At 43.2% G+C, this 27,601-nt stretch overlaps 1 protein-coding gene across 1 annotated transcript in view; it reads left to right on the forward strand.

Annotated features, from left to right (window-relative positions):
* The window catches only part of FANCM (DEAD/DEAH box RNA helicase family protein), a 152,100-nt gene that overhangs the window by 14,296 nt on the left and 110,203 nt on the right, over nucleotides 1-27,601 (forward strand). The window contains exons 5-7 of the mRNA XM_087378925.1: nucleotides 1,926-2,008; nucleotides 22,504-22,618; nucleotides 23,118-23,209. Of these exons, the coding sequence (XP_087235051.1) occupies nucleotides 1,926-2,008; nucleotides 22,504-22,618; nucleotides 23,118-23,209 (290 nt within the window). The remainder of the gene's footprint in view (nucleotides 1-1,925; nucleotides 2,009-22,503; nucleotides 22,619-23,117; nucleotides 23,210-27,601) is intronic.

Raw genomic sequence — 27,601 nt, forward strand, 5'->3', positions numbered from 1 at the left:
GAGGGAAGGTGATCTTTCGAAAGCAGCCTAAGAGCTTTCTTGCGAAAGCGCGACCCATAATGGTGGACAATGGACATTAAAAGGGAGATGTCTTGCAAAATAAAACTAGATCATTGTCACAATGAAACCCTTTTCATTCGTAAAACGAAACGTTTCGAAACTTGCAACACGTTTTGAAACGTTTCATTACCAATGCCTGCACTTACCTAAATAAAAAATATGAATATTTCAGTAAACTTTAATTAATAGTTTGAAACTTAAACTTTGTAACCTAGATTCTAGTCTCTATATTACGGACTTTTAAAGTTCAAAGTTCAAAGCTCACACTCTAATTTAAATTGTCTCTAGATTTTTGTAACAACTAACTAGTAACAACTTAGAGACTAGAGTATCTTCAACATAACTGGGCATTATAGGCATTGTATGAAGGCATTTTGTGACTTTAAAGCTTATTTCGCGTAGTTTTAGCATACTATATGTATGCAGGGCAGACTTAAAAATACAAACTGAATTTTTGAAACACCCCCTGTTTTTTTTTAAACATTTCAAAAAGTTTTGAAACGTTTCACATTTGAGGATATAAGACATTCAATGGATCCCTCATATAAGGATATAAGACATTCAGAACATAAATCAGTAGAGACCAAAGATTGTATGGGAGTATAATTGCCAAAATAATTAAATATTAGTTCTGAAAATTGTAGTCATGAACTTTATGCGAGTCCCTCAATAAATTCATTTCTACAATAAATCAAAATACATAAACTATCATTTGATTAATATGTCCATACTAAAATGTATCCACATCTCAAGAAACTAAAGTTCGCATATGCTATTAAGCCACATATACAATATGCATACATGCCCCAAGTCTTACATTTAATCATAATACATTGGAGTAGATTTGTAGCATATTGGAACTTGAAATTCTCAAACAAGCAGGCGAAGTTATCAAGTAGGCTCATATGAAATTCAAAAGATAGGTAATCCTTGTTTGATAGTAGGACCAAGGAAACTAAATACATAAATAAACATATCTATATATAGTTCCCATAGTAGATTGCAAACTTTGCAAAAAAAGAGAACAAACAGCTGAACCATAGCTTTGAAATATGTTTCTTTAGATTGCTTTTGGGAATTTGAAATTGTAGGAATGGTTGCATAGCATTGGAATAGGTATGCCACTTGTGTCGAATTGAAACATCCTAAGCAAGAAACCTAGCAATGATGAAAGATCTTGAAATTATGATGGATTTAAGAATGGCATTGAGCAAGGAGACTCTAAGCTTGACTCATAGATATGTGCTATGTATCTTTGTGAAAAAAAAAAAAATGATGGCTTAGCTATCATACTCTTGAATCGATAATCTTTCTAGGTATTAGGCTTTTAGGGAATAATGTTTCTTAGATGCTTTTGTCAAAATGGAATAAGTGTGAATATCCGCATCTATAGGATTTGATAAGGATGAGAAGACTATAAACTATTCTAGGATTGCTAATTTTAGAAATCGAGAAGTATTCAAGCACTATAAGTTGAATATTAGTTTGAGATTATAGTTCATTGGAATCCTTCTCCTTTAAAAATTGATAGATTAATATTGTGTTCGATCTATGATCATATACCTTGAGTTCACAAAGGAAGGTAAGGAAATTTATTATGTACCTACTATTTAATGCTCTATTAGATGATGCCATCATGGTAATTTTGAAGTTTTTTAAATGATAAAATTATTGAAGTATGCACATCTTCTATAAATTTAAGCTTCTTTGTGTTTCACATTGTCAAACTAAACAAGTAAGGGATTATGTTTTTCATTTTTTTCAGATGCTTTTCATTTTAAGTGAGGCAGCGCAAATTTGCATTGACTTGTGAGGATGATGAAGGTTTTGTTACTTGTCTTTTGATATAAAACTTTGACGTGCAGGGAAGATAGTATTCACAGCACCTTCAAGACCGTTGGTACTTCAACAAATAGAAGCATGCCACGATAGTGTGGGGATCCCCCAGGCAATGGCCTTTTGAAGACCTTTGCGATTTAAAAAAAAAGTAATGTAGGAAAGTTTGGGATATAAGTTTGATGAAATGAATATAGGCTTTGCTACAATATGCCAAAACAATTTTCCTTGTTGTGTCTACTAATTGGTTCAACTACTAATTTTTTTTGCTTAATCTCAAACTGCTCTCATATATAAAATTTTTGAACTTTGTTCTTGAGTGCTCATGGCTTTTGCATTGTAATATAATTTCTCAAAAAAGAGCCCTTCTATCAGCGGAAATATTAAAGTAGTTGGAGACATTTTCTAATTATACTAGAATTAAAAAGGCCCTTGACCCAGCTTTGTTAGTAGCTATATTGTGAGTGCTGCATGGTGGTTGCTGCAGGTGGATGCCTCTGAATTCTCGAAAGCTAAGTTTTGTATATCTTTAGGGTCTGTGACTGTTTCTAATGTTGCGTTGGGCTGATCAATGGCGCGCTGGGGTAGATGGTTTATTTTCCCAAGTCAAATGAGGAGAGCACAAGTACATGAAGCTTGCATAGGATTGGGGGATCAGAGGAGCGGTCATGTGGGCATGAGAGGAAGATGTTACATGGGCATATCTGGATGGAGAGGATCATCCAGCTGTGTTGGGATTCGTAGTCTTTGTGTGTGTGCGAGTGTGGATTTAGGATTTGGTCAAAAGATAGGGTTAGGGTCTTTGTAACGTAAATCTACAAAAACATTGTACTTGAGGGGTTTATAATCATTCCTAGAATACAGTCTCTTAGTGTTGTGCGCACCTCTTTCTTCTCCTGCTTGGCATCCCTCTCTCTCTCTCTCTCTCTCTCTCTCTCGCCTCCTGCCTCGCAACAGCTTCAGCCCGCCACTCACCCGCTCCCCTCTCTCCCTCACCCGCTCAGCCTCAGCCCGCCACTCACCCGCTCAGCCCCTTTCCCTCCGCCTCAGCCTCTCTCGCAACAACAGCTCCCTCCTGCTCAGTCGCAACAGCTCAGCCCCGCAAGCCAACCCTCCCTGCGCAAGCTGCTCCTCTCTCGCCTCCTGCCTCGCAACAGCTCCCTCGCCACAGTCTCTCCTGCTCAGCCCCGCAACCTCCCTGTGCAAGCCAGCAGCTCAGCTCCCTGCGGAAGCCTCTGTTGGAAGGGAAGGGGGGTTTAAGGAAAGTCTTAAACTTCTCTCTCCCCCCCCTCCCCCCCCCCCCCCCCCCCCCCCTCCGTGCGAATAGACTTACAGCAAGTGTCCTTAAAGTGCAGGAAAAACAGAAAAGGGGCAGTTTTTGAGGGCAAAAGGAGGCAGTTTTGACAGTTTTGAAAGCAGAGAATTTAGCAGCTCCACCATGGCCCTTAGAGGCAGTTTTGAGCAGAGAATTCAGCACTTCCAGGAGTAAGGAGATGCCACAAACAAGGAGCTCCACCATGGCCCTCCAAGGAGCAAAAGTAGAGAAAGATAGAAGCATAGGCAGCAGTACAAGAGCCGAAGAGGCAAGTTCTTCTTTACCCTTAACATCTCCTTCCCCACCACCTCCAACGACCTCCCTTGCCTCCACCCCAACCCTTTCCTACCCATCTACTTTACTCAATCCTCCTGTGGCTCCGACCCCATCTCCTTTACTTCCATCTCCCCCATCACTTCCGGTTACCTCCCTTGCCTCAATCCCAACCCTTTCCTACCCACCTCCTCTACTCAATCCTCCTCCTCTCCCTCCTTCAGTCTCACCTCCTCCTCTTGCTCCCGTTCATTCCTCCCTAGCCCTTTCCCTTGCTTATTCCTCCCCTCTCCTAGTCCCTACCCATCCTCTTCCTTCCTCTTCCTCCCCTCCCCTAGTCCCTATCCATCCTCTTCCTTCCTCTTCCTCCCCTTCCCTATTCCCTACCCAGCCTCCTCCCTCCTCTTCTTCCCCTCCCCTAGTCCCTACCCAGCTTCTTCCCACCTCTCCCCACCGACTCTCCCTTTCAGCCCCTTCCTCCCCTAGTGCAGGCTCTTCTTCGGTCCCTGACTCCCTACTTCCTTCTACCGGATCTCTCTCTTCAGGACCTCCATTTTCTGCACCCCTCCTTTACTCACCTTCTTACCCTCTTACCCCCTCATCCTTGTACCCCCTCTCCCCTTCACCCTCCACAGCGGAAGCAGTCCTGGCAGATAATCTGCGATTGAGAGATTTAGTTATGCAGTGCATGGAGACTTGCAGACTTCAGGGCGCTGCGATTCAGTCTCTCACAGCACAGATACACACACTGACTGATCAGCTATCGACAATTGAGAGTCATAGATCTGATCAGGACTCCCATATTCGCCAGCTTCATACCAGAGATATTGATCGGGATATCCAGTTACGGACACATGCTGAGCGCATAGTGCAGCTGGAGACACGCATTCAGGAGCATGTTGTGGCATGCGATGATCGCCTCCAGCAGCTGCATGTAGCTCCTCCAGCTAGTGCAGCAGTTGAGGAGAGGTTGGCCACACTGCAGACAGAGGTACAGAAGACCTCAGAGTGGGTGGACGTTGTGCGTAGAGCCCCACAGGCCCAGCAGACCACAGTCTCTGAGACTATTGCCGAGAGTCAGCGGCGAGCTCAGAAGGCCCTCAACATCCGCATCCGCGGAGTTGAGCGATCAGATACGAGATCAGCCATGGATCAAGCGACAGATTTCATATCTGGGACACTCGGAGTTCAGGATCATGGCATAGTAGCTGCATATCGAGTGGGCCGGGATCCAGCACGGCACCAGCCACTTATCATCAGATTCAGAGATGCTGAGGCCCGTCTCGCAGCATTACGAAGGAGATCCAGATTGAGGGACCATCCACAGATTCACATGGATGAGGACCTTACAGCTCTTCAGTGGGAGGAGCATAGACGTCTCATTGCACAGAGGGATGTTGCCCGTCGTGAGGGCAAGTGGGCCGTAATCAGAGAGGGCAGACTTTTGATAGGAGCTATGCGATCTAGACCGGCTGGAGCCCACAGTTGACGACATGAGGCCTATGGGACACGTAGTCTGCCAGATAGCTTGAGTTTCGTAGTTTGGAACTGTAATGGTTCCCTCACAGCTCAGCCTGGCAACTTACGAGAGGCCTTTTTTGATCAGGACATCGTCTTCTTTACAGAGACCCATGAGAGCCTAGAGAGAGGCTTGCCGCAGGTGACAGGGTATGCCTGGGAGTCTGTCTTTCGACAGCAGACTAGACGATCAGGAGGAGTCAGAGGATCTGGCGGTGTGGCAGTTCTTTATAGAGAGCATCTCAGATCGATACTCACAGTCATGAGCAGAGACCATCGGGCCAGATATCTTTGGGTACGGATCAGGAGACCCCCCCTGAGAGACTTGTTTATTGCAGTATGCTACTTTCCCCCGAGACAGTCTCGTTATGCCTCAGATGGACCAGGACAGTCACCTTTTGAGGATTTGTCAGCCGATGTATTGGAGTACTCACGCCGCGGAGAGGTCATCCTTTTAGGAGACTTCAACGCGAGGACATCAGACAGACAGGCAGAGATTTTGGACTTTGCTGAGGATCCAGTCTTAGTTCCAGCTGCCCCAGATGAGAGTTTTCCACGCTTATCTTCAGATAGAGGGGTAGAGGTGACAGATCAGGGACATCGCCTATTGGAGCTTCTCTCATCGCACGGCATGGTCATTTATAATGGACTTCGACAGTGGCCGCATTCATCCACAGCCACATGTTTTCCCTTCGCGGGTGGTGGCACGAGCGTCATTGATTACGTCTTGGGTCCCCCGACTTTAATCCCTTTTGTACATAACCTCACAGTCGACCCTTTTATGCCTTCAGCCGATCATGCACGTCTGCACTTTATTCTTACCCAGATTCCTCATGCCCCCCCTTCTAGACATCATGAGCGTCAGCCATACTATGAGGTTCATTTTGACCACCAGTTTGATGATATTTATAGCCAGCACCTGAGTGGTCTTCTCCGTCCGCACCTTCTCGATGCCCTACCCTCCACACAGGATCGGTGGGACCTTGTACATACCTCCATCATCTCAGCAGCCCACAAGTCCTTCCCCGTCACTTGCCACACATCCAGTCCTCCACCAGTCGGTCTTGTGCCTTGTAATGGATGGTATGATGAGGAGTGTAAAGAACTCCGCAGGAAGCTTCGCCTTGAGACACAAGAGAAGTCTCCCCTCCTCATTGAGACCAAGAAGAGTTACAAGCGTTTGGTGCGACGCAAAAAGTGCCAATTTCTAGCCCGGAATGAGGAGGAGCTGAGAAGTTTACTTTTCAGCTGTGATTCCAAGGAATTCTGGAAGAAATTCCTTCGCTTGAAATCTCAAACTCCTCTTACAGACCCGCAGGTTCGGCTTGCCTATACTTCCACTTTATATGATATTCCAGACCAGCCACAGATCGACTTATCCCATGTGCCTAGACCCACCTCCTCTGCCTTATTCTCATCCAATAGTGTCCGAGCAGCAGCTCATCGTTTGAAGACTGGGAGAGCTAAGGACCATGATGGATTGCAAGCGGAGTATGTAATCCATGGGATTGATGCCTTAGCTACAGTCCTCTCCCGTCTTTTTAACGAGTCCATTTGTACAGGTCTTCCACCTAGTTGGCTAGAAAATACCATAGTACCCATACACAAGTCGGGGGATCCTTTGGAGGCGTCGAACTACAGGACCATTATGATTGGCCATGTCATGGCCAAGATTTATGCGACCATTCTAGAAGGACATATAAATGACCATGCCGAGGCGACATGCATGAGAGCTAGAGGGCAGGCAGGATTTCGTGCAGAGCACTCGACTCTAGATCATATCTTCACACTCAGGGCTTTGATTGAGGAGGCGAAGTCACGTAAGCAACGGCTCTATTGTTGCTTCGTGGACTTCAGAAAGGCATTTGACACTGTGCCGCGTTTCAGACTCTTCCAGCGACTTCGTGACTTGGGATTCAATGGGGAGATTCAATGGGCGATCATGGCCTTGTATGAGAGAGTCACAAGTAGAGTCAGGACACGGGCAGGGCTGTCGGCGGAAGTACGCAGTACGATAGGGGTGAAGCAGGGGTGTCCTTTGTCTCCGACACTCTTTGGTCTCTATATCGATGAGTTAGAGATGTACATACAGACGATGGGTGGTACAGGTTCTTTACTGGCAGGATCCACGATACCGATTCTCCTCTATGCAGATGACGTGGTTCTTATTTCTTCCTCCCAGCAGGGTTTACAGGCACATCTCCATGCACTCCACAGCTTTTGTCAGGACAGAGGGTTGTCTGTAAACCTTGGGAAGACCAAAGTCATGGTCTTCAACACGTCATACCAGGTTTATAGGAGAGGCGAGTTCTCTTTCACATTTGATGGGCAGGAGGTGGAGCTAGTTAGGGAGTATACATATTTGGGTGCCACATTTAGAGGTCCAGTCTTCACCATGACGCATGCAGCACGAGATAGGATCAGTAGAGGGTATGCCGCCTTGGCTCTTCTCGAGAGGCAGTGTGCACAGTCACATTTTCAGCATCCCGACACGAAGTCCTTACTTTTCGATACGCTGGTGAGACCTGCAGTCATGTATGCTAGCCCCTTTTGGGCAGGAGATCTCAGGGTTGCAGATTGGAGACGAGTAGAGAGGTTAGAGATCATCATGTTCTCCAGATTGATCAGAGCGAAGCCCACGGTACCGCATCAGATTACGTTCGCAGAGTTCGGAGCTACACCCCTAGCGCTAGATGCAGCATTTCAGTCAGTTACGTACTTGCATAGGATCAGGGCGCTCGGAGACTCAGCAGTAGGCAGAGCACGATTACCGTGGCTAGCACTGACATCCTCGCAGATGTTAGCGGAGAGAGGTCATACTTTTTGTTGGTACCACACACTCTCCACATGGCTCACCTCGCTGGGCTTGGATATGGATAGGCTGCCACCATTTCGATACAGCATAGATGCCCCTCGCCTCCCTCTCACTCGACATGAGCTCAGCCAGGTTATCAGGGCAGATTTGTTGCAGCTATACACGTTTCGCACTTGGGTTCATCCCACGGAGCTTCCTACGAAGATGGCCACATATCGTGACCATTTTCTCAGGATTTCAGAGGATGGCTTCATCATATCCCCAGGATATATCGGCGTTCATATGTCGCACTCACTCAGGATTGCCTTGGGCCAGCTCAGGGTATCTTCCCACAGATTAGACGTTGAGGCCGGCAGGATGCGTCGTACAGCTACCGGACATAGACCCAGGCGAGAGACTAGGATATGCCCTTGTTGCACTATGGGGGAGGTGGAGATTGAGGAGCACTTTGTTTGCAGATGCCCTTTATATTATGAGATCCGTGGCAGATTTCACTGTTTATTTGGGCACGGATTTGGACCTCTCTCTCGGATTATGGAGTATGAGGATCAGTATTGCTTAGCGTTGTTCATCAGGGAGATCACCAGATACAGAGAGAGATTCCTCAGAGAGCACCGTCGCATCCCTGCCAGAGACGTGGTTATTCATGAGGAGCAGGACGAGGCGCAGGACCATGAGCACAGAGATAGCCCATCTTGCCAGAGAGCACCGATGGTTCCACCCCGAGGATGTACATATGACATGATCCGGCAGCACCGCAGGATGATCTTACACAGAGGCCGTACCCGTCGCTTTATTTCTAGACGACGGAGGATGATGGCAGATTTTCGGAGGAGATTGCTCCATGGAGACTTGGCACCGCCAGCAGCCCATTTGACACTTGCCCAGATCTTCACACTCATGGCAGGAGGCATGGTCGATGGCCATGACTTCCATCATTTCTTTGGATCACAGACCCCTTAGGGAAGACGATGTTCCTCATATTCCATATTTTACATTTTGTATCTAGGCAATTTTGGTACTCTATTTCATTTCATTTTGTATCTAGGATTTTTGTAGCCATTTTTGGCATCTTAGCGGTATTACGATGAGGCCACCTAGTTGGCGCATCGTTGATGATGTATTTTCCTTTCGGATGATTTTGTGTCCCATAGGCCATGTATGGCCTTCCGTGGACCTTTAATAAAATTTCTTTCTTTTTTTCTTTCTCTCTCTCTCTCTCGCCATGTACCGTGAATTCTAAGACAGTATCAGAGTAGGCTGGCTCAGCCGCCCTAAACCCTACAAGCGAGTAGCCCGTTTCTTCCAAAGCAGCCCGTTTTTTGGAGTTTTTCATTCAAATTTTCTGAGGCTGCCTCTTCCTACAGAAGCCATCACTTTCTTTGCTGGCCAACACAGGAAAAGTTTGCTCGTCAACCTAAATTGTTCGAGATATGGCCATTTCTTACAGGCCGCCGCAATTTTTCATAGGTTTTCCCTCTTTTTGGTGATTTTTGGATGGTTCTTACTCGTTTTAAGTCGACTCTGGTCACCCCTCATGCTTGAACGCTGACATTGCTCGATGGGAAGTCTACAGCTCGAAAGTTAGGGTCTTTTGCCCTAAAATAACTATTTTTGGTCCGTCACTTCCTTTTGCCCTAATTTTGGTCAAAATTTTGTGGCTTTCTCTGTTTTTGGCATGACATGCTTCTGGCTTACAATGAAGTACCTCACTGTCTGATTTCAGAACAGAGTTGATTGATCAAAACCCTAATTTGGTCGAACTTTGACTGTCACCAATCATTCAGGGTTGAGATTGACATGGATACCTCCAAAAGCAATGCTGTAATTCACAAGCTCAATGGCAACGGGCTCCCTACTTGGTAAAGTAAACTTCGACTTCTTCTTTTGGGAGATGGTGTATGGAATGTGGTCAAAGGCCTAGAAAAACAACCCATAGAGGGTCCGGGAGCACAAATCTGCCAAGACGTTGGCCTTGGTCTTGCAGACAATCTCATCCATCACTTGGATTTCATCAAAAGAACCAAAGAGGCATGGGACAAGCTAGAAAATCTCTTTGGCAAACAAGATCAACTATTTCTAAACTAAAAGTTTTTTGCTTTGAAAATAAATGAGAGTCAAACTGTGACTGTACAGTTGGAATTGTAGGCCGCATTGGAATCTGAAAATGCCTATTTCTTTAAGATGAAAGCAAAGAAGGGTTGCAAGGCATTCAAGTGCAACTTTTGCAAGAAATTGGGTCACATTGAAGACATGCCTTAAGAAGATGGGCAAAGGAGCATGCAAACCTTATGATAGAAGAAGATGCTAAAGACGAAGCAAGACCTTCCACTGAAGTTGAGGAGAAAGCCTTCACTGTGGCATTTTCTAATCTGTCAACTCAAGAGGAGGTAAATACTGATTGGGCATTTTAGCGTGATTGTGCCAGTCAATTGTACTTTGCTTGGGTAGTCTCCCAAATGATTGTAATAATTGTCTTTTGCCTTATTATTACAAAAGGCTCCATCAGTCCTTTCATAGCCTTGCTTAGAGCAACTGATGTAGGTTGTCATGTGTGGTCAAGTTCTCATATCAGGCTTGACTTTGAGTTTTAAGTGTTGATATCATTGTGTTCTCGTATCACATGATTCTAGTCTTGAGCCCAAATCACCATGGTTATTGAAGGTTCCCAGCTCAGGGTTTGCTAAAAAGATAGGGTTAGTGTTTCTATAACCCAAACCTATAATATTATTGTACGTTGGGGTTTATATTCATTCCTAGAACACAATCTGGTATGAACCAAAACCTTTGAAAAGTCTAAACCTATAATATTATTGTACGTTGGGGTTTATATTCATTCCTAGAACACAATCTGGTATGAACCAAAACCTTTGAAAAGTCTCCCAAATGATTGTAATAATTGTCTTTTGCCTTATTATTACAAAAGGCTCCATCAGTCCTTTCATAGCCTTGCTTAGAGCAACTGATGTAGGTTGTCATGTGTGGTCAAGTTCTCATATCAGGCTTGACTTTGAGTTTTAAGTGTTGATATCATTGTGTTCTCGTATCACATGATTCTAGTCTTGAGCCCAAATCACCATGGTTATTGAAGGTTCCCAGCTCAGGGTTTGCTAAAAAGATAGGGTTAGTGTTTCTATAACCCAAACCTATAATATTATTGTACGTTGGGGTTTATATTCATTCCTAGAACACAATCTGGTATGAACCAAAACCTTTGAAAAGTCTCCCAGAAAATATACAATGAAACAACTTTATGAGGGTTCCAAATAAAGAGGGCTTGATTAAAGTTGAAGTGAGTAGCATTGTCCATTGTTAGAAATTGAGGGCTCAAATCCTAAAAAAGAAGCATGGGTATGATAATGCTCACAAGTACTTAGATCTAGAGTAAGAGACAGCAGTAGAGAAACCAAAATAATCTGATGATACATTGCACGAAACTGAGCCAAAATCCTCTTACAGGTAGTTCCCACAAACATCTGTTGCCATGCCACAGTGTGCTGCCTAGGATGCTCTGTGGAGAGCACAAGATCTGCTTCTAACTCCTCCCTGGCACTTCTCATGTTGCGTGCTCATGAGTGAGCTTCAATGACCTTTCTGCAATTTCAGGGCCCCAAATGGGCCCTATAAATAGGCATGGGTGACCTAATTCTGTCCCACACAGTCAGCTGGCCGACCAGTTCCTAAACAGGTCGACTGGCCCTGGTCTATAGCTGACCAGACAGGGCTTACTAACCCTAATTAGACTAGCTGACCCTTTACTGCTGACCTGCCAACCAGATATGCCGACTTGGTCTGCTTACTGCCAACCTTTTCTGATCTGCCAACCTGGTGTTGTTGCAATGCCAACCATAGGCTGGACAATTTACACCCGAACCACTCCAGTCCATAGCCACAGCATAGCCATCACCTAAGTTGGCCCTAGACCTCTACTTATGCAGCAGATCTGCCAGATCTTCACCACCTGGATCTTGCTGCCCATACAGCAGCTAGTCTATGTCTCCTTTAATATTGCTTCGCTGCCCATATGGCATCCTTCCCTCTGCCCACATGTCAGCCTCCCCCATGCTATCCTACAAGCAGCCATGTCAATACATGTTTATGCTGTCCACAAGTCAGCCTGTATACTGACTATATGGAAGTCTCAGCCACAGAAAAACCAAGCTCTCAAAACAAAATAGAGCAAAAAGTTGATCTTTCTTTCCACCCTATCTGGCATCTATTGTTCATCCTATACATATTGATTCACTCTTATGTTATCAACGAGTTGGTTGCATTTACTTAGAACTCTACTAGGATTTATTGGTTCCATCCGGAGTTCTGGGATTATTATTGTCATAAAAGCCAAACACTATTGAATAAACAAAAATGTTAGAGCTTAGCCCTGGGAGGGGGTGATCGTCGTCCACATTCATTGTTTTCGTGTCCCAATTTCTATTTCATGTTATGAGCTTTGTGTGAATTTGTAAAATTAAATGTTATTTTTAATTTCCAATTCATGGCTATTTAATATTATACGTTTCAATTGAATAAGTTATTCGAAGAGGCTTCCAATACAGCATGGCTTTGTAGTTTGGCAGCAAAGGTTGTCTTGATTGAATGGTTATGGGAAGCATTGAATAAGCATTGTTGGAAGGTATGGGGTATCATATTTGATCTTGTTGCATTAAAGGAATTTTTGAAACACCAATGAAAGTTGGGTCAGTGAATTTGGCCTTTTTAAGTGCTAAATGTTGGGGTATTTCGGAGCCAAGTCTGAGAACCAGGCCTCTAGTTTACATAGGGCATTTTGGGTTTGTGACTTGTGTGAGTTTGAAAGGTCTCTTCACATTTGGGGGTAGATTAGATTTGATTGTGTGACATCATCTCACTGACATCCTTAGTGAGATATGTGTGTGGAAGATAAGGCAGCCCCTGCCTACAAAAGGATGCCCCATTGCACTTTGCTATTATGTCAGCCAATTTAGTACTCTTTGCTCAGTCTCCGTCTTGCATCTCACCACGTGATTGCTAATATTGTATCAAAGTTTGGTCTGTTCAAAAAGCCATGTCCATAGGTGGGTATGCTTACTAGAAGCTGCCATGGTGACGAAGGAGGTGCTGCTGAGCATGGAGTAAGAGAACCGCTCCACTGTTGTTGCTCACGTCGCTGTTTTCCAGCTCCGACCATTTCACTGCTACTTTTTTTTAATAAAATTAGGTTGTGCTTCTGAAGAGCCTACCGCTGGTTCGTAGTATGTTTGCTGCCTTCCCATCGAGCTTTCTTCTCTGCTACAACATATGGCATCCACTCTTTGAAGAATAAACTGAGATTTTTGTGTCCATCACCATTAGATGTCACGAGGACGTGAATTTATGGAACTTTTGATTTGCGACTCCCGTAATTTATGCGTGACTACCTTGAGCATCTGGGGCACGAGAGTTTGGCCACATGTGGAGGACTTGGGGATTGGCCACGTGTGCGGGACTAGGGGAATTAAAATTCCTAGTGGGCCCTTGGAAATTGTGAATGTGCACCCAGTTACTAGGCAATTAATTCCTACGACCAAAGTGTGCAACAGGGGGCCAAAAGAGTGGAGCAATTAAAAATTGCTATTTTCGGCACAGGACTCCAAAAAGAGCTGAGAGCCCTGTTTTTGGGTACAAGAGGCCAAATTTAGAGCAAGAGGAGAGAGAACAAGGATTCGACACCTGCCAAGAGCTACTGGGAGCTGCCAGAGCCAAACTGCTGGGAGGTTTCAGGGGCTGCCAGAGGAAATTGCCACCTGCCAAGAGCTGATAGGTGTTGCCAGGGACTTGCAGGAGGAATTGCGATTTGTCCAAGAGCCCGTTTGGAGATTCGCTGTGGTCCAGGAGCTGTCCAAGTTGATGAGATTTGGACAGTAGCTACCATAGGGATTGCGACCTATTCTCTTGTTGCTTTTTGGGCTTTTGCTGCTGATTTTGGAGCTTTCCAAGCTTGGGTGACCTCTTCTAAGTTGCTTTTGGGCTGTGCCAGGGTAGAATCAACTATTCTTTCCAGGATCAAGGGTTTTCCAGCCCAAGTGACCTGATTTCTGTGGATTCTGGGTAGAGGAAGGCTAGCTTTTGCTTGCTTTTGCTGTTCCTAGACTGGTTGTTGGTTGGTTATTGCGTTTGAGATTGATTCCTTGCCAAGAAGGGTTGGTTTTTGATGTTGGGCAGTGGAGAGTTACAGATAGAGGCGACTTGTTTGGGAGTGCTTGGTGGATTGATTGCACCAGAGTTTGGCTGTTTGGGGCTTTTCTGCAGTTGTTCAGCCGTGTTTGGCTGATTGGGTGCTGGGTTGTGCAGGTGTAGGAAACACATAGTCAGTTGATGCCTTTGGGGTTCTGTTGCACGCTCGGTTGACAGGGAGATTGTAGGATTGCCTAGTAATTGGATGCTTATTGGCCATACAAGGTTGAGTAGGGATTGCAGGGTGTGCAGGATATTGGAAGTCTGTGGGCAGTGGTTTGCCTATGGTGCAACTTTCAAGAGAGACCTTGTAATCAGCCGCTTGGCTTTATATGAATATTAAAGAAAGTGCAAGGGGCGCCAACGTTTGGGGCCAATCGGTGTCCTTGTTTCTGTGATTAAGTTTGTGGTGATTAATTGTTTGGCTGGTTACTGTGTATGCTATAGTTAAAGTGGATCTCACCACCCTTTAATCTAAATAGGCTGGTTTCATCAGATATGTCTCCCATTTCCAAGTTCCCTCTCCAGATCCACATAATTTGTGCCTCCGAGTGGTGCGAAGTATTTGGCAAGAGGGTCTTGATTGCAACGAGCCTCGGAAGTCCCCAATGATTGTATTTAAGTCCCCAACAAGAGGCCTCTACTTTGGGCAGTCTCCAATGATTGTATTTGAGTCCCCAACAAGGGTTCTCTACTTTGGGTAGTCCAATGATTGTATTTGAGTTTTTGTATGAATAGTCTTAGTTCTAGGTTTCGGAAATATACCTTGTACCCAATAAGGAGCCCAAGGGGGGTGGATTGAGTGATGGTCTCAACTATAGGTTGCAAGCTGGTTGAGGGGAAAACTATGGCACGGGAGATTTGCATAATGAGGCCACCGCTTTGCAGTTGTTGTGGAGTTGGAAATGAGTTATCTCTTTGCGTCTTGGGTCTCATCACTTTTACTCCGGAGGGGAGTTTGTTGGGGTATTTGAGAGCCAAAGTGTGAGAACTAGCCTCTAGGTTTACGCAAGCAGTTTCAGCTTTGTGACTTGTGTGAGTTTGAAAGGTCATTTGAACTTTGGGAGTAGATTATATTAGATCTGATTTGATTGTGTCATCACCTCACTGACATCATCAATGAGATATGTGTATGTGTGGAAGATAAGGCAGCGCTTACCTACAAAAGGAGGCCCCATTGTACTGTGCTATTACGTCAATCAATTTAATGCTCTTTGCCTCAGTCTCCATCTTGCATCTCACAATGTGGTTGCTAACACTAAAACTATATTCCAAACAGTAGTATGGCATTGTTACCACTCATGGTGAAAGTATTGCGGACTCTTTGAATGGTTGAGAGTGACAAAATATTGAACGTGGTTCCTTGCATTGCAACAAGTATGAAGTTTTGAGTGAAAATTATAGCATGGGACTCGAGAATTGCTGGTAGTTGTGTTTGTTAAGTTTCGAATCAGGGTTATAGCATAGGCATTGGTGGTAGCTCCTGTTGGAACTGTGGGGAGACACGAAGTGGATAAAGAACACGAGAGTGTAGTCCACACACAAAGCTCCACTGAATAGTTCAACAATAGAAGTACAAGACTTGGGATATATATGAAACCCAAGTATAAAGTGAAAACCCTAGACTAGAATAACTTAGACCAAGTCTAGCCTACAATACCATACCATTGTATGTTTTATCAAAACCCCCCTCAATGGTATGGCTGAAGTACTCTGGGAACTCCTCAGAAGTACCTAGGGTACCTAAAGTACCATGGTTGCACAAATTCATCCAACACGATATAGCAACCTATGGGAGTATTACAAGAAAAAGAATGTCATTTTACAACCCCCCTTGACATTGTTGTAATGTCTCTGATTCCCAAGCCTGTTCGATGGCGTACAAACACTTCTGCTGATAGGCTCTTAGTGAAGATATCTGCTACATTGTCCTCAGATGGACAATAGATGAGGCTAATGATGCCATCTGCTATACAATCCCATATAAAGTGATAGTGATTTTCCACATGTTTCATGCGAGCATGAAAAACAGGATTGTTACCAATCTTTATGCAACTCTGATTGTCACACAAGATAGAGGTGGCCTGATCATCTTGTGAATGATGCAAGTCATAAAGTAGCTTCCTTAGCCATATGCATTATGTAGTAGCTGCATTTGCTGCCTTATACTCTGCTTCACTAGAAGAAAGAGAGACCTTGGCCTGCTTCTTACTTAACCAAGATATGCATGCGGAACCCAAAGAGAAATAGTAGCCAGAAATGGATTTTCTATCATCAATGTCCCCTGACCAATCAGAATCTGTGAAGCCACATAGATCAAGATCACAAGCATTGGTATAATGCATCCCAAGAGTAATAGTGCCATGCACATATCTGAGAACACGCTTGGTGGCATTCCAATGAGTGATAGTGGGACAATGCATAAACTGGCTCAATACTCCTGTAGCATAAGCAATATCAGGCCTTGTGGAACACAAATAGATAAGACTCCCCACCAACTGTCTGTACAAAGTGCCATCAAACTTTTTAGCCTTATCATGCTTAGACAGTTTGAGACCCTTCTCAAGAGGTGTAGCTGCAGGCTTACTATTCTCCATGTGAAATCTTTGTAATATACTCCTGGCATACTTAGTTTGGGACATGAAAATACCATCTTGAGTTTGCCAAAACTCAATGCCCAAACAATAGTGCCATAAACCCAAGTCTGTCATATCAAATGACCGAGACAAAGCTGATTTCACTGAGGCAATATTTCCCTCATCACTGCCAGTAAGCATGATATCATCCACATAAAGAATAAGAATGATGATTTCTGAATTTTCTTGAAGCACATAGAGATTTGGCTCAGTATGAGTGCTAACAAAGCCCTGTGATAACAAGAACTGATGGATTTTATGGTACCAAGCCCGAGGTGCTTGTTTCAGCCCATATAAATCTTTGCGAAGCTTGCATACCTTAACCACAAAACCTTGGGGCTGCTGCACATAGACCTCTTCCTTTAGGTCTCCATTCAAGAAGGCTGTCTTCACATCCATCTGATAAACAGGCCAACCGTAACTTGCAGCAAGAGAAATGACAGTCCGAATGGTTGTCATCTTGGCTACAGGAGCAAAAGTCATCATAGTCAATTCCTTCCTCCTGACTATACCCCTTGGCAACTAAACGGGCTTTATGTTTCTCAACTATGCCATCAGAATGATATTTCAACTTATAAATCCACTTGGTGCCAACTACATTCTTCCCAGTAGGGAGATCAACCAATTCCCGAGTGGCATTCTTTTCAATGGACTGAATTTCAGATTTCATAGCATCTTCCCATAATGGGTGTCCCTGAGCATCCTCAAAACACTGAGGTTCAATTTCAGCTTCCATAACTGTGCTCATCAAGGCATAATTTACCTGATTTTGTGCTTGCCTTGTACTAGACCTTGTTCTCCCCAACACAGGCTGATTTTGTGCATCCTGAATGGTAGCCCGAGCCCATCTAGGAAGGGGCTGACTAGCTGCAGCAGGCTGAGACTGACTGCAAATTTTACCCTCCTCCTTTCATAGACAATAGGCTGATTTTCATTGATTGATTTCTGAACTGAAATTTCAGAAGTGCTACCTTCATTAGTATGGGGAATTTCTCCAAATGTAGTGGAGGAAGAACTTGGTGTGTTAGACACATGTGATGGCATATCTTCTGACTCAGAATGAACAATATCCAAAGGTGTAGTGTCCTCAATGGGCATATGTAAATCATTAGGCATAAAGCAATCATTTTCATTGAAAGCAACATCTTTGCTTATGATAATTTCCGTGTTTCAGGATTGTAAAGCCTATAGCCCTTGCTTTCAGTACTATAACCCACAAATATGCATTTGATTCCCTTATCATCAAGCTTGAATCTATGTTGATCTGGTACTAATGCATATGCCACTGATCCAAAAATTCTGAAGTGGCTAACCTTTGGCTTATATCCATAGATGCCAAATGGAGTCCGATTCACCAATGCTTTAGTTGGACATCTATTTTGGATGTATGTGGCTGTAACTATAGCCTCACCCCAAAATACTTTAGGCATCTTTTTGTAGCTTAGCATGCATCTGGTCATCTCCATGAGATTCCTATTCTTTCTTTCAGCAACATTATTTTGAGCTGGTGTGTAAGGGCATGTCTTCTGATGATGAATCCCATGATGAGCCTGATAATTCTTATAGGCATGAGACATGTACTCCCCTCCTCTATCTGTCCTGAGTGTTTTAATCTTGGCATTAGTCTGGTTCTCAACAAGTGCTTTGAACTCCTGAAACCAATGAAACACCTCAGATTTCTCTTTCATGAGAAAGATCCATGTAAATCTGGAGTAATCATCAATAAAAGAGACATAATACTTGGCAACACGATGTGACGGCACATTCACCTCACATACATCACTATGCACAAGCTGCAGTATATGTGTGGCTCTGACCGATCCATCCTAACTTTCCCATAATACACCCTTCACAAAAAGAACTAGATGGTTGCTGTAATTTTGGCATCCCTTCAACCATTTGATTATTGTGCAAGTATGCAAATGCTCTATGATGTGCATGACCAAATCTAGCATGCCATAAATCACATGAAAATGCATTAGACGCAGCCAAGGCATGCTGCACATGGGGCTTAGCATCCAACTTATAAAGACCCTTATCATAAGTGCCAGTGGTAACCACTGCTTATCCCTTTCTAGGATCTTTAATTCGGCATTGATCATCCTGAAACTCCACAAGCATGTGCTGATCATGAGCTATGGATGGAACTGAAATAAGATTCTTCCGCAACTCTGGAACATACCAAACATCATGAATATACTTGACTTTGCCATTATCAAGCTTAATGGGAATATGTCCCACTCTTGTGATGTCTTGAGAAGCATCATTGGCACAAGTAACCTGCCGCCCATACACAGGTTTGATGCTCTCAAAGCACTCCTTATGAGGAGTCATATGCTGTGAAGCACCGCTATCCAAATACCAATTCTCATTCACATTAAGTGAATAGGCATCATCATTATTGATATGAGCAATAGCACGATCACAATCACAATCCCCCCTGGAAGATATCTCAGAGAGTGTGGCTGCAAATACAAAATTCTGATCATCTTGAGCAAAGTGTGCATGTGAGCCAGATGCATTGTTCTCAGTATGAGCCACAAAATTATTGTTTGAGTTGCCTTGCCTCTTCTTCTTATTTGCAATGCAATTATGACATTCTACAATGTAATGGCCTGGCTTCTTGCAGTAATTGCATCTGCCCTTTTTCACCTTAGCATCTTTGCTTGATCCAGCATTATTGGTACTATTATTTGCCCCTTGTAGCTGGTTGTTTTTAGGCTTATATTTCTGAAAATTTTCCCTCTCCCCAGTGGCTAGAGCTTGCTCATTGCCATGAGAGCCACAAGAAAAATTATGAGCTCTTTCTTCTTCCTGCAATAACAAACCAACCAATTCTTCAAAAGAAATAGATGCAGCCCTGAGAATGATGCTCAATGATGTAGCAAATGTACTATATGAAGGAGCAAGAGAGAGACCAATCTCTTCTCTTCAATCTCCTCATCAACATTTGCAAGCTGATCTCGCAAATCTGTAATTTTTGCTACATGCTCTGTGATGGTTTGACCATCAGTCATTTTCAGATCCTTAAGCTGATTGTTGAGTGCAATCACCCTGGCCATATTCTTAACATTATGCATACGGGACAACTTGTCCCAAGCATCCTTAGAAGAAGTACAAGACTTAATAATCTTCATGATGTGCCTCTTCACTGACAAGGAAATCAAAGAAAGTGCTTGAGCATTGCGACGGTCAAAGTTCTTTTGCTCCTCAGAAAGAGGATGAGATGAGCTAGCAATATAACCTTGACTGCTAGGAGTACCACAAGTAGTCACAGGCCTAATTTCATCTCCACTAACAATATCCCAAAGGCCTTTTCCAACCAAAATATTCCTCAGCATAAAAGACCACAAGGCATAGTTTGATCCATCCAACTTATCCGCTTCAGTCAGGGTGCCAAAATTCTCAAAAAGAGACATGATTGCACTTCACAAGTAACCTGAAAATAAAATGCAAATATAGATAGCAAATCTGCCCCAAAGGTGTTGTCACAAAGCACAATTCCCTTCTGGAATCACAAGGCAAAATGGGCAATAGTATTTGCTTTGTAAGTATTCTCAACTTTCAGCCCAACAAAGGCTCGATAAGCATCAACCAAAGGTATAAAATCTGAAGCAAATGTTTGCTTAAAAGGCATCCAATGATAGCATTCATTGTTAGCCAACCTTTGGCTCAATATGCATCCAATAACTTGGCCCCAATTTTGATTTTTATCTGCTGCGTGTAAAATATCACAAGAAAAGTGATCTCCCAGTCCAAAATAGCTTCAAGATGACTTCAGAAAGAAGTCGACCAGATTTTGGGAGCTGAAACAGTCCAAAATCAGCAACAAAACTACCAGGAATGAGGTTGCCCAGCCCAGATGGCCCTCCTAGAGAAATGCGAACTGAAAATAGGCTGGAAACTGATGAAAAACAGCAAGGAAATGCCAGATCTGAAGTTGTCCAGGCACAGGATGCTCCAAGAAGCAGTTCGAGCTGATGTAGGGGCTGGAAACTGACAAAATCAGCAGCAAAAGTGCCCAGAATGAGGTTGCCCACAGCCCAGATGGAGCTCCTGAAGATAGGCGACTGGAAAAAAGTGCTGTAAATCAGCAAATGGAGCTGATTTTGAGGATGTTTGGCTGCGAAAGATCCCAAAAAACAAGTCTGTAGTCGCCTAGGTCCAGTAGTGACCCTGGTGAAGGCGCCCAACTACAGGAGACCTCTAGAAAGCTGCTATAGGCAAAAACGAGCTGGCTGGACTGAACAGAAGTGACTCTTCATGAGAGAACTGAAACCCGGGAGTGGTAGAAGCACGGGAAGCAATGGGGAGCCAAGCTCTCATACCAATTGTTGGAACTGTGGGGAGACACGAAGTGGATAAAGAACACGAGAGTGTAGTCCACACACAAAGCTCCACTGAATAGTTCAACAATAGAAGTACAAGACTTGGGATATATATGAAACCTAAGTATAAAGTGAAAACCCTAGACTAGAATGACTTAGACCAAGCCTAGCCTACAATACCATACCATTGTATGTTCTATCAGATATGACCAAGTTCAATGAAAGAACTGTAGGCTAAATGAAAAGTTATTGTGAATGTAAGCATCTTTTAATAATCACTGCTTCAAGATGCTTGTAAATATGCGCAGATGATCATGAAAAAGTTTGAGGCTGCGAAATTGGCTTTTTTCAATATGGGCAAGGTGAAGCCGGAAACCATCATAGCTAGCACGCAACATGAGATAAATACTTGTGGTCAAGCCAATTATGCTTATGGTGAGGTTTAGATCGGAGTAGGAGACCAAAGCATAAAGCATGTTGTATAGACAAATTGAGAGAAGGGAGATGTTTGAGTGACGTAGTGTGTGAAGGAGGGAGGACTACTAAAGCCACAAGCTCACAGTTGTTGCACTTGTTTGGGTTGGTATATGAGATTTGAAATATGGGAAAAAATAAAATAAATTAAAATAATTCAATAAATTTATCTATATCTATGTGTGTACGTGTGCGTGCGCGAATGCTTTAAGGTAGGATTTGTCTTTGCTTGTTTTTCCATGTCCTCTCATGGCAATGCTTTCTATTTGAATGGTTTTCGACAGTTTGCCCTTCTATCATGTTGTCTTTTGATCGTTTGCCCTAGTTACAAATAGATTGGTGTTGTCTAGACATGACACTTGATTAGCAGAACGACCAAGCTCATCAATATTCCCTTTGGAATGTCCAATCCACTCCACATTGATCAAGCGTAATTGTATGAACATTGTCTTTTATTTATACAATGAGGGTAAAAGCCATTATGGGGGCTCATGTACATAGTGATTTGGTATTCCATAGATCGTGTTAGGTCTATGATGATATTCCAATGCCCATTTCATGCCATGAATGGTTCATGGAAAGGAAGCTAAAAAGAGACATTAAGAGTGATTAATACATAAGTATCCAAATCATATCATTGGTCCTTGTGTCAATTGTGTTACCATTGGGGGTTAGGTTGTATGTATGGGATACAATTGGTTCTTTTGGGAAGTTTGTCAAGCCTTGTGAACAAGACTACTTGATTAGGTTGTTTGTTTCTGTTGTGATTAGGGTTTTCTAAGCTTTGGCTCTATACACAACATGTAAAAGGTCATTAGATATGTGGTTGTATAAGAATCTAGTCTCCAACTTAATAGACGAGTATTTATTCTTTGGTAGATCTTTCTACGGAGGTATGCACCTTTCTGGTCATGGGTAAGGTAAGAGTACAATAACTCCCTTTTGAAGCAGAAAGAGTGAAAAACAGTCCTCCCTAAATGATAATTTTGAGAGTATCTAAAGTAGTAGTGTTGGATGCATACGTGTGAAAGGACATTTGAATGACATCTTTTGCAGGAATGGACAATCGATATGACTGGCCAGTTGAGTCCAGTTCAGAGGTCAGCCTTTTGGCAAGCCAAGCGAGTCTTCTTTGTAACACCTCAAGTGCTTGAAAAAGATATACATTCAGGTTTTATTGTATACCTTGCTACTTAATTTTTTATTTCATTGAAGCATATAAAGTGCTTGAGAGGGCTTTACATCCAGGTTACAGTGGCTTTAAATTCGAAAAAGACATGCTGATTGGGATGTGTGGCTTGGTGTGTGGGATTTGTTCACATATTGAAGGATACTGTCCGTACTGGGTAAACAAAAGTCGATATTTTGGAGTTATATGTGAGAATGTTTGGGAGAATCTTAAGCTGTGTAATTTTTCTTAACATTTATCAATTTGTTAGGATTTGAGTTATCTTGTTGGCTTTTATTTGTTAGATTGGGATTTGCACCTACTTATGTGTATTACTCATAGCTCTTGCCTTGATTCAAATGTTGATACTTGTTATTTTGTCAATTAGAAGATATGTAGGACAAAGGATCACTTTTTCATACACGTGGATGCTAGGCCACTGATTGCATGAATTTTTTGCCTAGTTTGAGAGGAAATGACATGGTTTTGCATAGCGATGCAGGTGCTTGTCGAATGCAAGACCTTGTTTGCTTGGTTGTGGATGAGGCTCACCGCGCTACAGGAAATTATTCTTACTGTGTTGTTGTTAGGAAGGTTAGGTTTCAGCACAAATCTTTAAAATTTCTTGAACTGCTTTTCCTGAAATATTGCATTAATTCTTTCTATTTGTAGTGGTGCATTTCCCTGCCATTTTTTTAGTGAGCTTTTTCGCTTGCTTGTTTGGGAGAGACTAAAATGTCTTCATAGGCTGTTGTAGTTTGGATGAAGAGAATGTGGATTACTTTTGATTAGCCTTCTCTGAAAGTGCTAGCCTTTGTTACACCTGAGTTTGTGTTGAGAGAAACTGAAAAAAAAGACTTTTGTAGCAATGGATGCTCGTGTGTTGGCTGTGTGGAAATGTGTATATGTGTAAGAGCGGTGTGGCTCTATCTGTGTGTGTGTGTGTGTGTGTGTATGTGTGTGTGTGTGTGAGAGAAGAGAGGTGTGAGGCGCGAGGAGAGTCGTGAGGCTGCATACGCTGTTCAGCATCGTCCGCGATCGCGTGCGGCCAATTATCCAGTCTGTACTTCCATATGGCGGTCGTACGGTTCCCGTACGCCAGGGTTTCCTTACCTTCGCGTCAAAGCTCCCTTCCCCCCTGCACGCCTGTTCCAATCCTTCAGTCTTTCTTCCCCAGGTCCGTACAGTCTGTCCGTACTATCTCCGTCAAATTTTTCGTACAATCGTCAAACTTACCGTACAGTCCGTCAGTTATCCCGTATAGTTTCTGTCAGCTTTTCCATACAGTTTCTGTCAGTCCTTTCCTGCAACCTGTCAATCCTTCCGTACAGTTTCTGTCAGCTTTTCCGTACGTCAGTGCAGTGCCTCAGTTCAGCGTCCCTTCCGTACAGCTCAGTCAGCTTCTCCTTTCGTCCGTACAGTGATTCAGCCCTATCTCCTTCTCTTTGTTGGATATCTGTTGAATCCCCTAGCCTCCATGGCAGAAGCAAACAAGTATTATGTCAAGAGAGCACTCTCTCTTGAACCCAAAAGACAATCAAGGGAAACCTCTCCCCTCATAGCTCCTTCTTTTGAAGATGCTTCCTATGTGTTTGATATGTTGAATGATGATTTTCAACAAAGTAGAAGGGAATGGATTCAACCTGCACTGGAACTCACTTACAGAATGAAGCTGCCTTCTCTTGTGCATCCTTTGAAGAAGCTCTCTCAAACTGTAGTTATCATCTTTTTCCCAGGCAAAATTCCCTCTGCTAATGATGTGGGACAATGGGTGAATTCTCTCCTAGGTGGATGCTATGTAGAAGGAGTCTATTTTGCCTCCCGGGGATTTTATGAAGTTCATCTTTTGGATGCCTTCAAAACAAAAAATGCTGGAAATGTCCCTTTTATTTTTTGGTTGACAAATGGTGCATATCATGCCCTGGTCCCCTAATAAGGACTATTAGAACCTCATCAAGCATTATTGCCCTGTATGGGTTGAAGTGGTTGATTTTCCAGATTACATGAGAACAGAGCTTCCAAGTTTAGCTATGACATTGGGACAAGTGATCTGTCCCCCTCGTCCCACAAGTAATAAAAATCGTTTTTGCATCTTATGGGATACTGATAGACCGACCCCCTCCTCTATTGCAGTTGAGATTGAGGGTGTTAATTTGGGAAAAAAATATTTCACTTTAAAATGGGGCATTTTTGCTGGAGCTTGTTTTTCTTGTCACAAGTTTGGGCATCTTGCTTCAGAATGTCCCTCTATCCTTCATCCACCTCCTCCAGCAGCTATTCCTCTGCCATCTAATAAAGGAGGTCAGAAGACATATGTGGAAAAGATAGAAGCTAAAGGAGCAAAGCCATCAGTTCATACAGGGAGCCAGGCCAATTCAGCTCAAAATAAGGATAAAGGAAAAAGCAAGTTAGGGGAAAATAACTCATCTTCTCATGAGGGATGGCAGACTGCAAAGAAGACGGTGCCTCTCAAACAAAGACCTCTCCAATCTCGTAATTGGGATGCCTCTGCTCCTTCTCAGGACAATCTTCTACCTCTCCAAGCAACCCATCTCAAAGGCATGGGTTAATGCAGTCAAGAAGGGTCTTCCCCTTTGTGAAGAAGATGATATTGTCAGGGAATTGGATGCTGAGGGTCAGCAAGACCCTGTGGCAATGGTAGAGGCTTGAAGCCTCCCTTTCTTTTGGAGGACCGATCATCTCTTGTATATATTTTCATGCATGCTTCTCTTAAATGTTTTTCCTATAATATACAGGGCCTCTGCAACCAGAATAAATGGAGGCTTCTATGGCATTATATAAATACAACTCATCCGGATGTTGTGTGTCTGCAAGAGCATAATCAGCATTTTTTTGCTGGCCAGCATGGGTTTTTTTTTGGATATGATATATTTTATTCAGGATCTGAACAATTCTCTCGGCTGTGCATTTTAGCCAGACATGATCTGCAACCCTGGATAGCATATAATGATCATGGTGGACGATGGATGATTATCCAATGTATGATTAATGGAGAGATTTTTGAAATAGGATCTTTGTATGCCTCTCAAAATTCAGCTTCCAGAGCTCAAATGTGGAACTCCATCAGGCAATATCCTTGGTCTTCAAATGCTCTACTTTGTGATGATTTCAACAATTCTCCTCACTGGAAGGACAATACCACACATAAATCCCATATGTTGCCCTCTGAAATCCAGCAATGGGAACATATGACATCATCACTTCAATTTGCAGATTTATGGACAGCAACTCACCCATCAGTTATGGGATTTACATATCATCATAATGCTATTACAGAATATTGGGCCAGGCTTGACATATATTATCTCATTCATGCTCATCAATATGATGACTATACATGTCAAATGTGGACTGATTATTCACAACAATTATCTGATCATACTCCACTTTGGCGCACCCTTTCTTTTGGTATGCCTCTGGATGACTTGCAGCTCTCTTCAGTCAGAAATTTACAGGTCAATCAATTGTATCTCTCTCATGAAAAATTCCAGCATATGATCAGACTGGCTTGCAGGCCATTGCTATCCCATGCTCAGGAGGATCTGGACTTTGCTTGGACTTCTTTCATACATCGTATTTAAAATGTCATTAAGGAATATGGAAGATGGTACATGGCAGAAACTAGACAGCATATCCAATGGGCAAAATCATACAAGCAGTATTTGGTACAGATTAGTCATCAAAGATCTCTATCTACTTCTGAGCAGCATTTATTGTCTTGTGCTTCCTCCATAATTGATGCCAATGATAAACGCAAGCTGTCCAAATGGTAGACAAGGGCCAGAGCTAAACCTATGCTAGATAAGGGTTGTTCCTCGAAATCTTTTTTTCAAAACTTACATGCACATAGACAAAGCCAATCTATCATGAGGGTCAGGAAACCAGACGGCCTTTGGACCGAGACTCTATCTCAGCTAGAAAAACAATGTTTGGATCATTTTCAGCTACTTTTTTCTCGGCCATCTTCTTCTACATCTCAGGTTGTTTAAGCTCGTAACAGATTTACTGAGCTTGTTTCTCCTATTGTCTCCTTGGAAAAAGCCTCAATGCTGGAAATGTCTTTTTCAGATGTTGAATTGGATGATGCTCTTAGGCATTTGGGCAAACATAAATCCCCTTGTTGGGATGGTCTGAGGGTTGAATTTTTTGAAGCCTTTTGGCCTGAATTGAAGAGTCCAATTCTGCAGTTTAGAAATGTAGCCTGGCAGCATCAACATCTTCCCTCAGCTTGGAAGCATGGTCTGGTTAAGCTTGTGCCCAAAAAACCTCTATGTGAGTCTATGGATGACTGGAGGCCCATCACTTTGATGCCGGTTATATACAAAATGTTGGTACATCGGATAAAGGACATCCTTCATGATGGACTTTATCCTAGGCAATATGGTTTTGTTCCAAGACGGCACATACATGACAATATCTCTAACACTCTCATCGCAATGGAATATGCAAAATATTCAGATCAAGATGTGTTGGTCATGCAGGTGGATATGGCGAAGGCATTTGATACAGTACAGTGGGATTATGTCTCTCAAATCATGTTAAAACTTGGTTTTGGGCCAAAGCTAGTTAATGTCATATATTGGCTTTACTCAGATTCCGTTGCACAATGCTTTATAGGGAATCATTTGTCTGAGTCTTGGACTCTCGAACGTTCAGTTCGACAGGGATGCCCTCTCAGTGCTTTGCTTTATGCCATCGCTTCACATCCTTTGCTTCTTTATATGGATCACATGGTTGATACTGGACAGCTAGAGGGGCTTCAGATTTCTGGTTCACGACCTTTCATTGCACAGGCCTATGCATATGATTCATTCTTCATGCCAAAGAATAGTCCTTTGGAGATTCGCCTCTTGATGGATACCCTTTCATATTTTGGGTTGGCAGCTGGTCTTAAAATCAATTTTCAGAAATCAAAACTCTTGCCTCTCAAGCATTGTGACTGGCATGCTATCTTGTGGCCAGGCC

This window comes from Dipteris shenzhenensis, chromosome 9, assembly GCF_047967505.1.
Source record: "Dipteris shenzhenensis isolate YYH24624 ecotype China chromosome 9, Dip_SZ_1.0, whole genome shotgun sequence".
Taxonomy (NCBI): Eukaryota; Viridiplantae; Streptophyta; class Polypodiopsida; order Gleicheniales; family Dipteridaceae; genus Dipteris; species Dipteris shenzhenensis.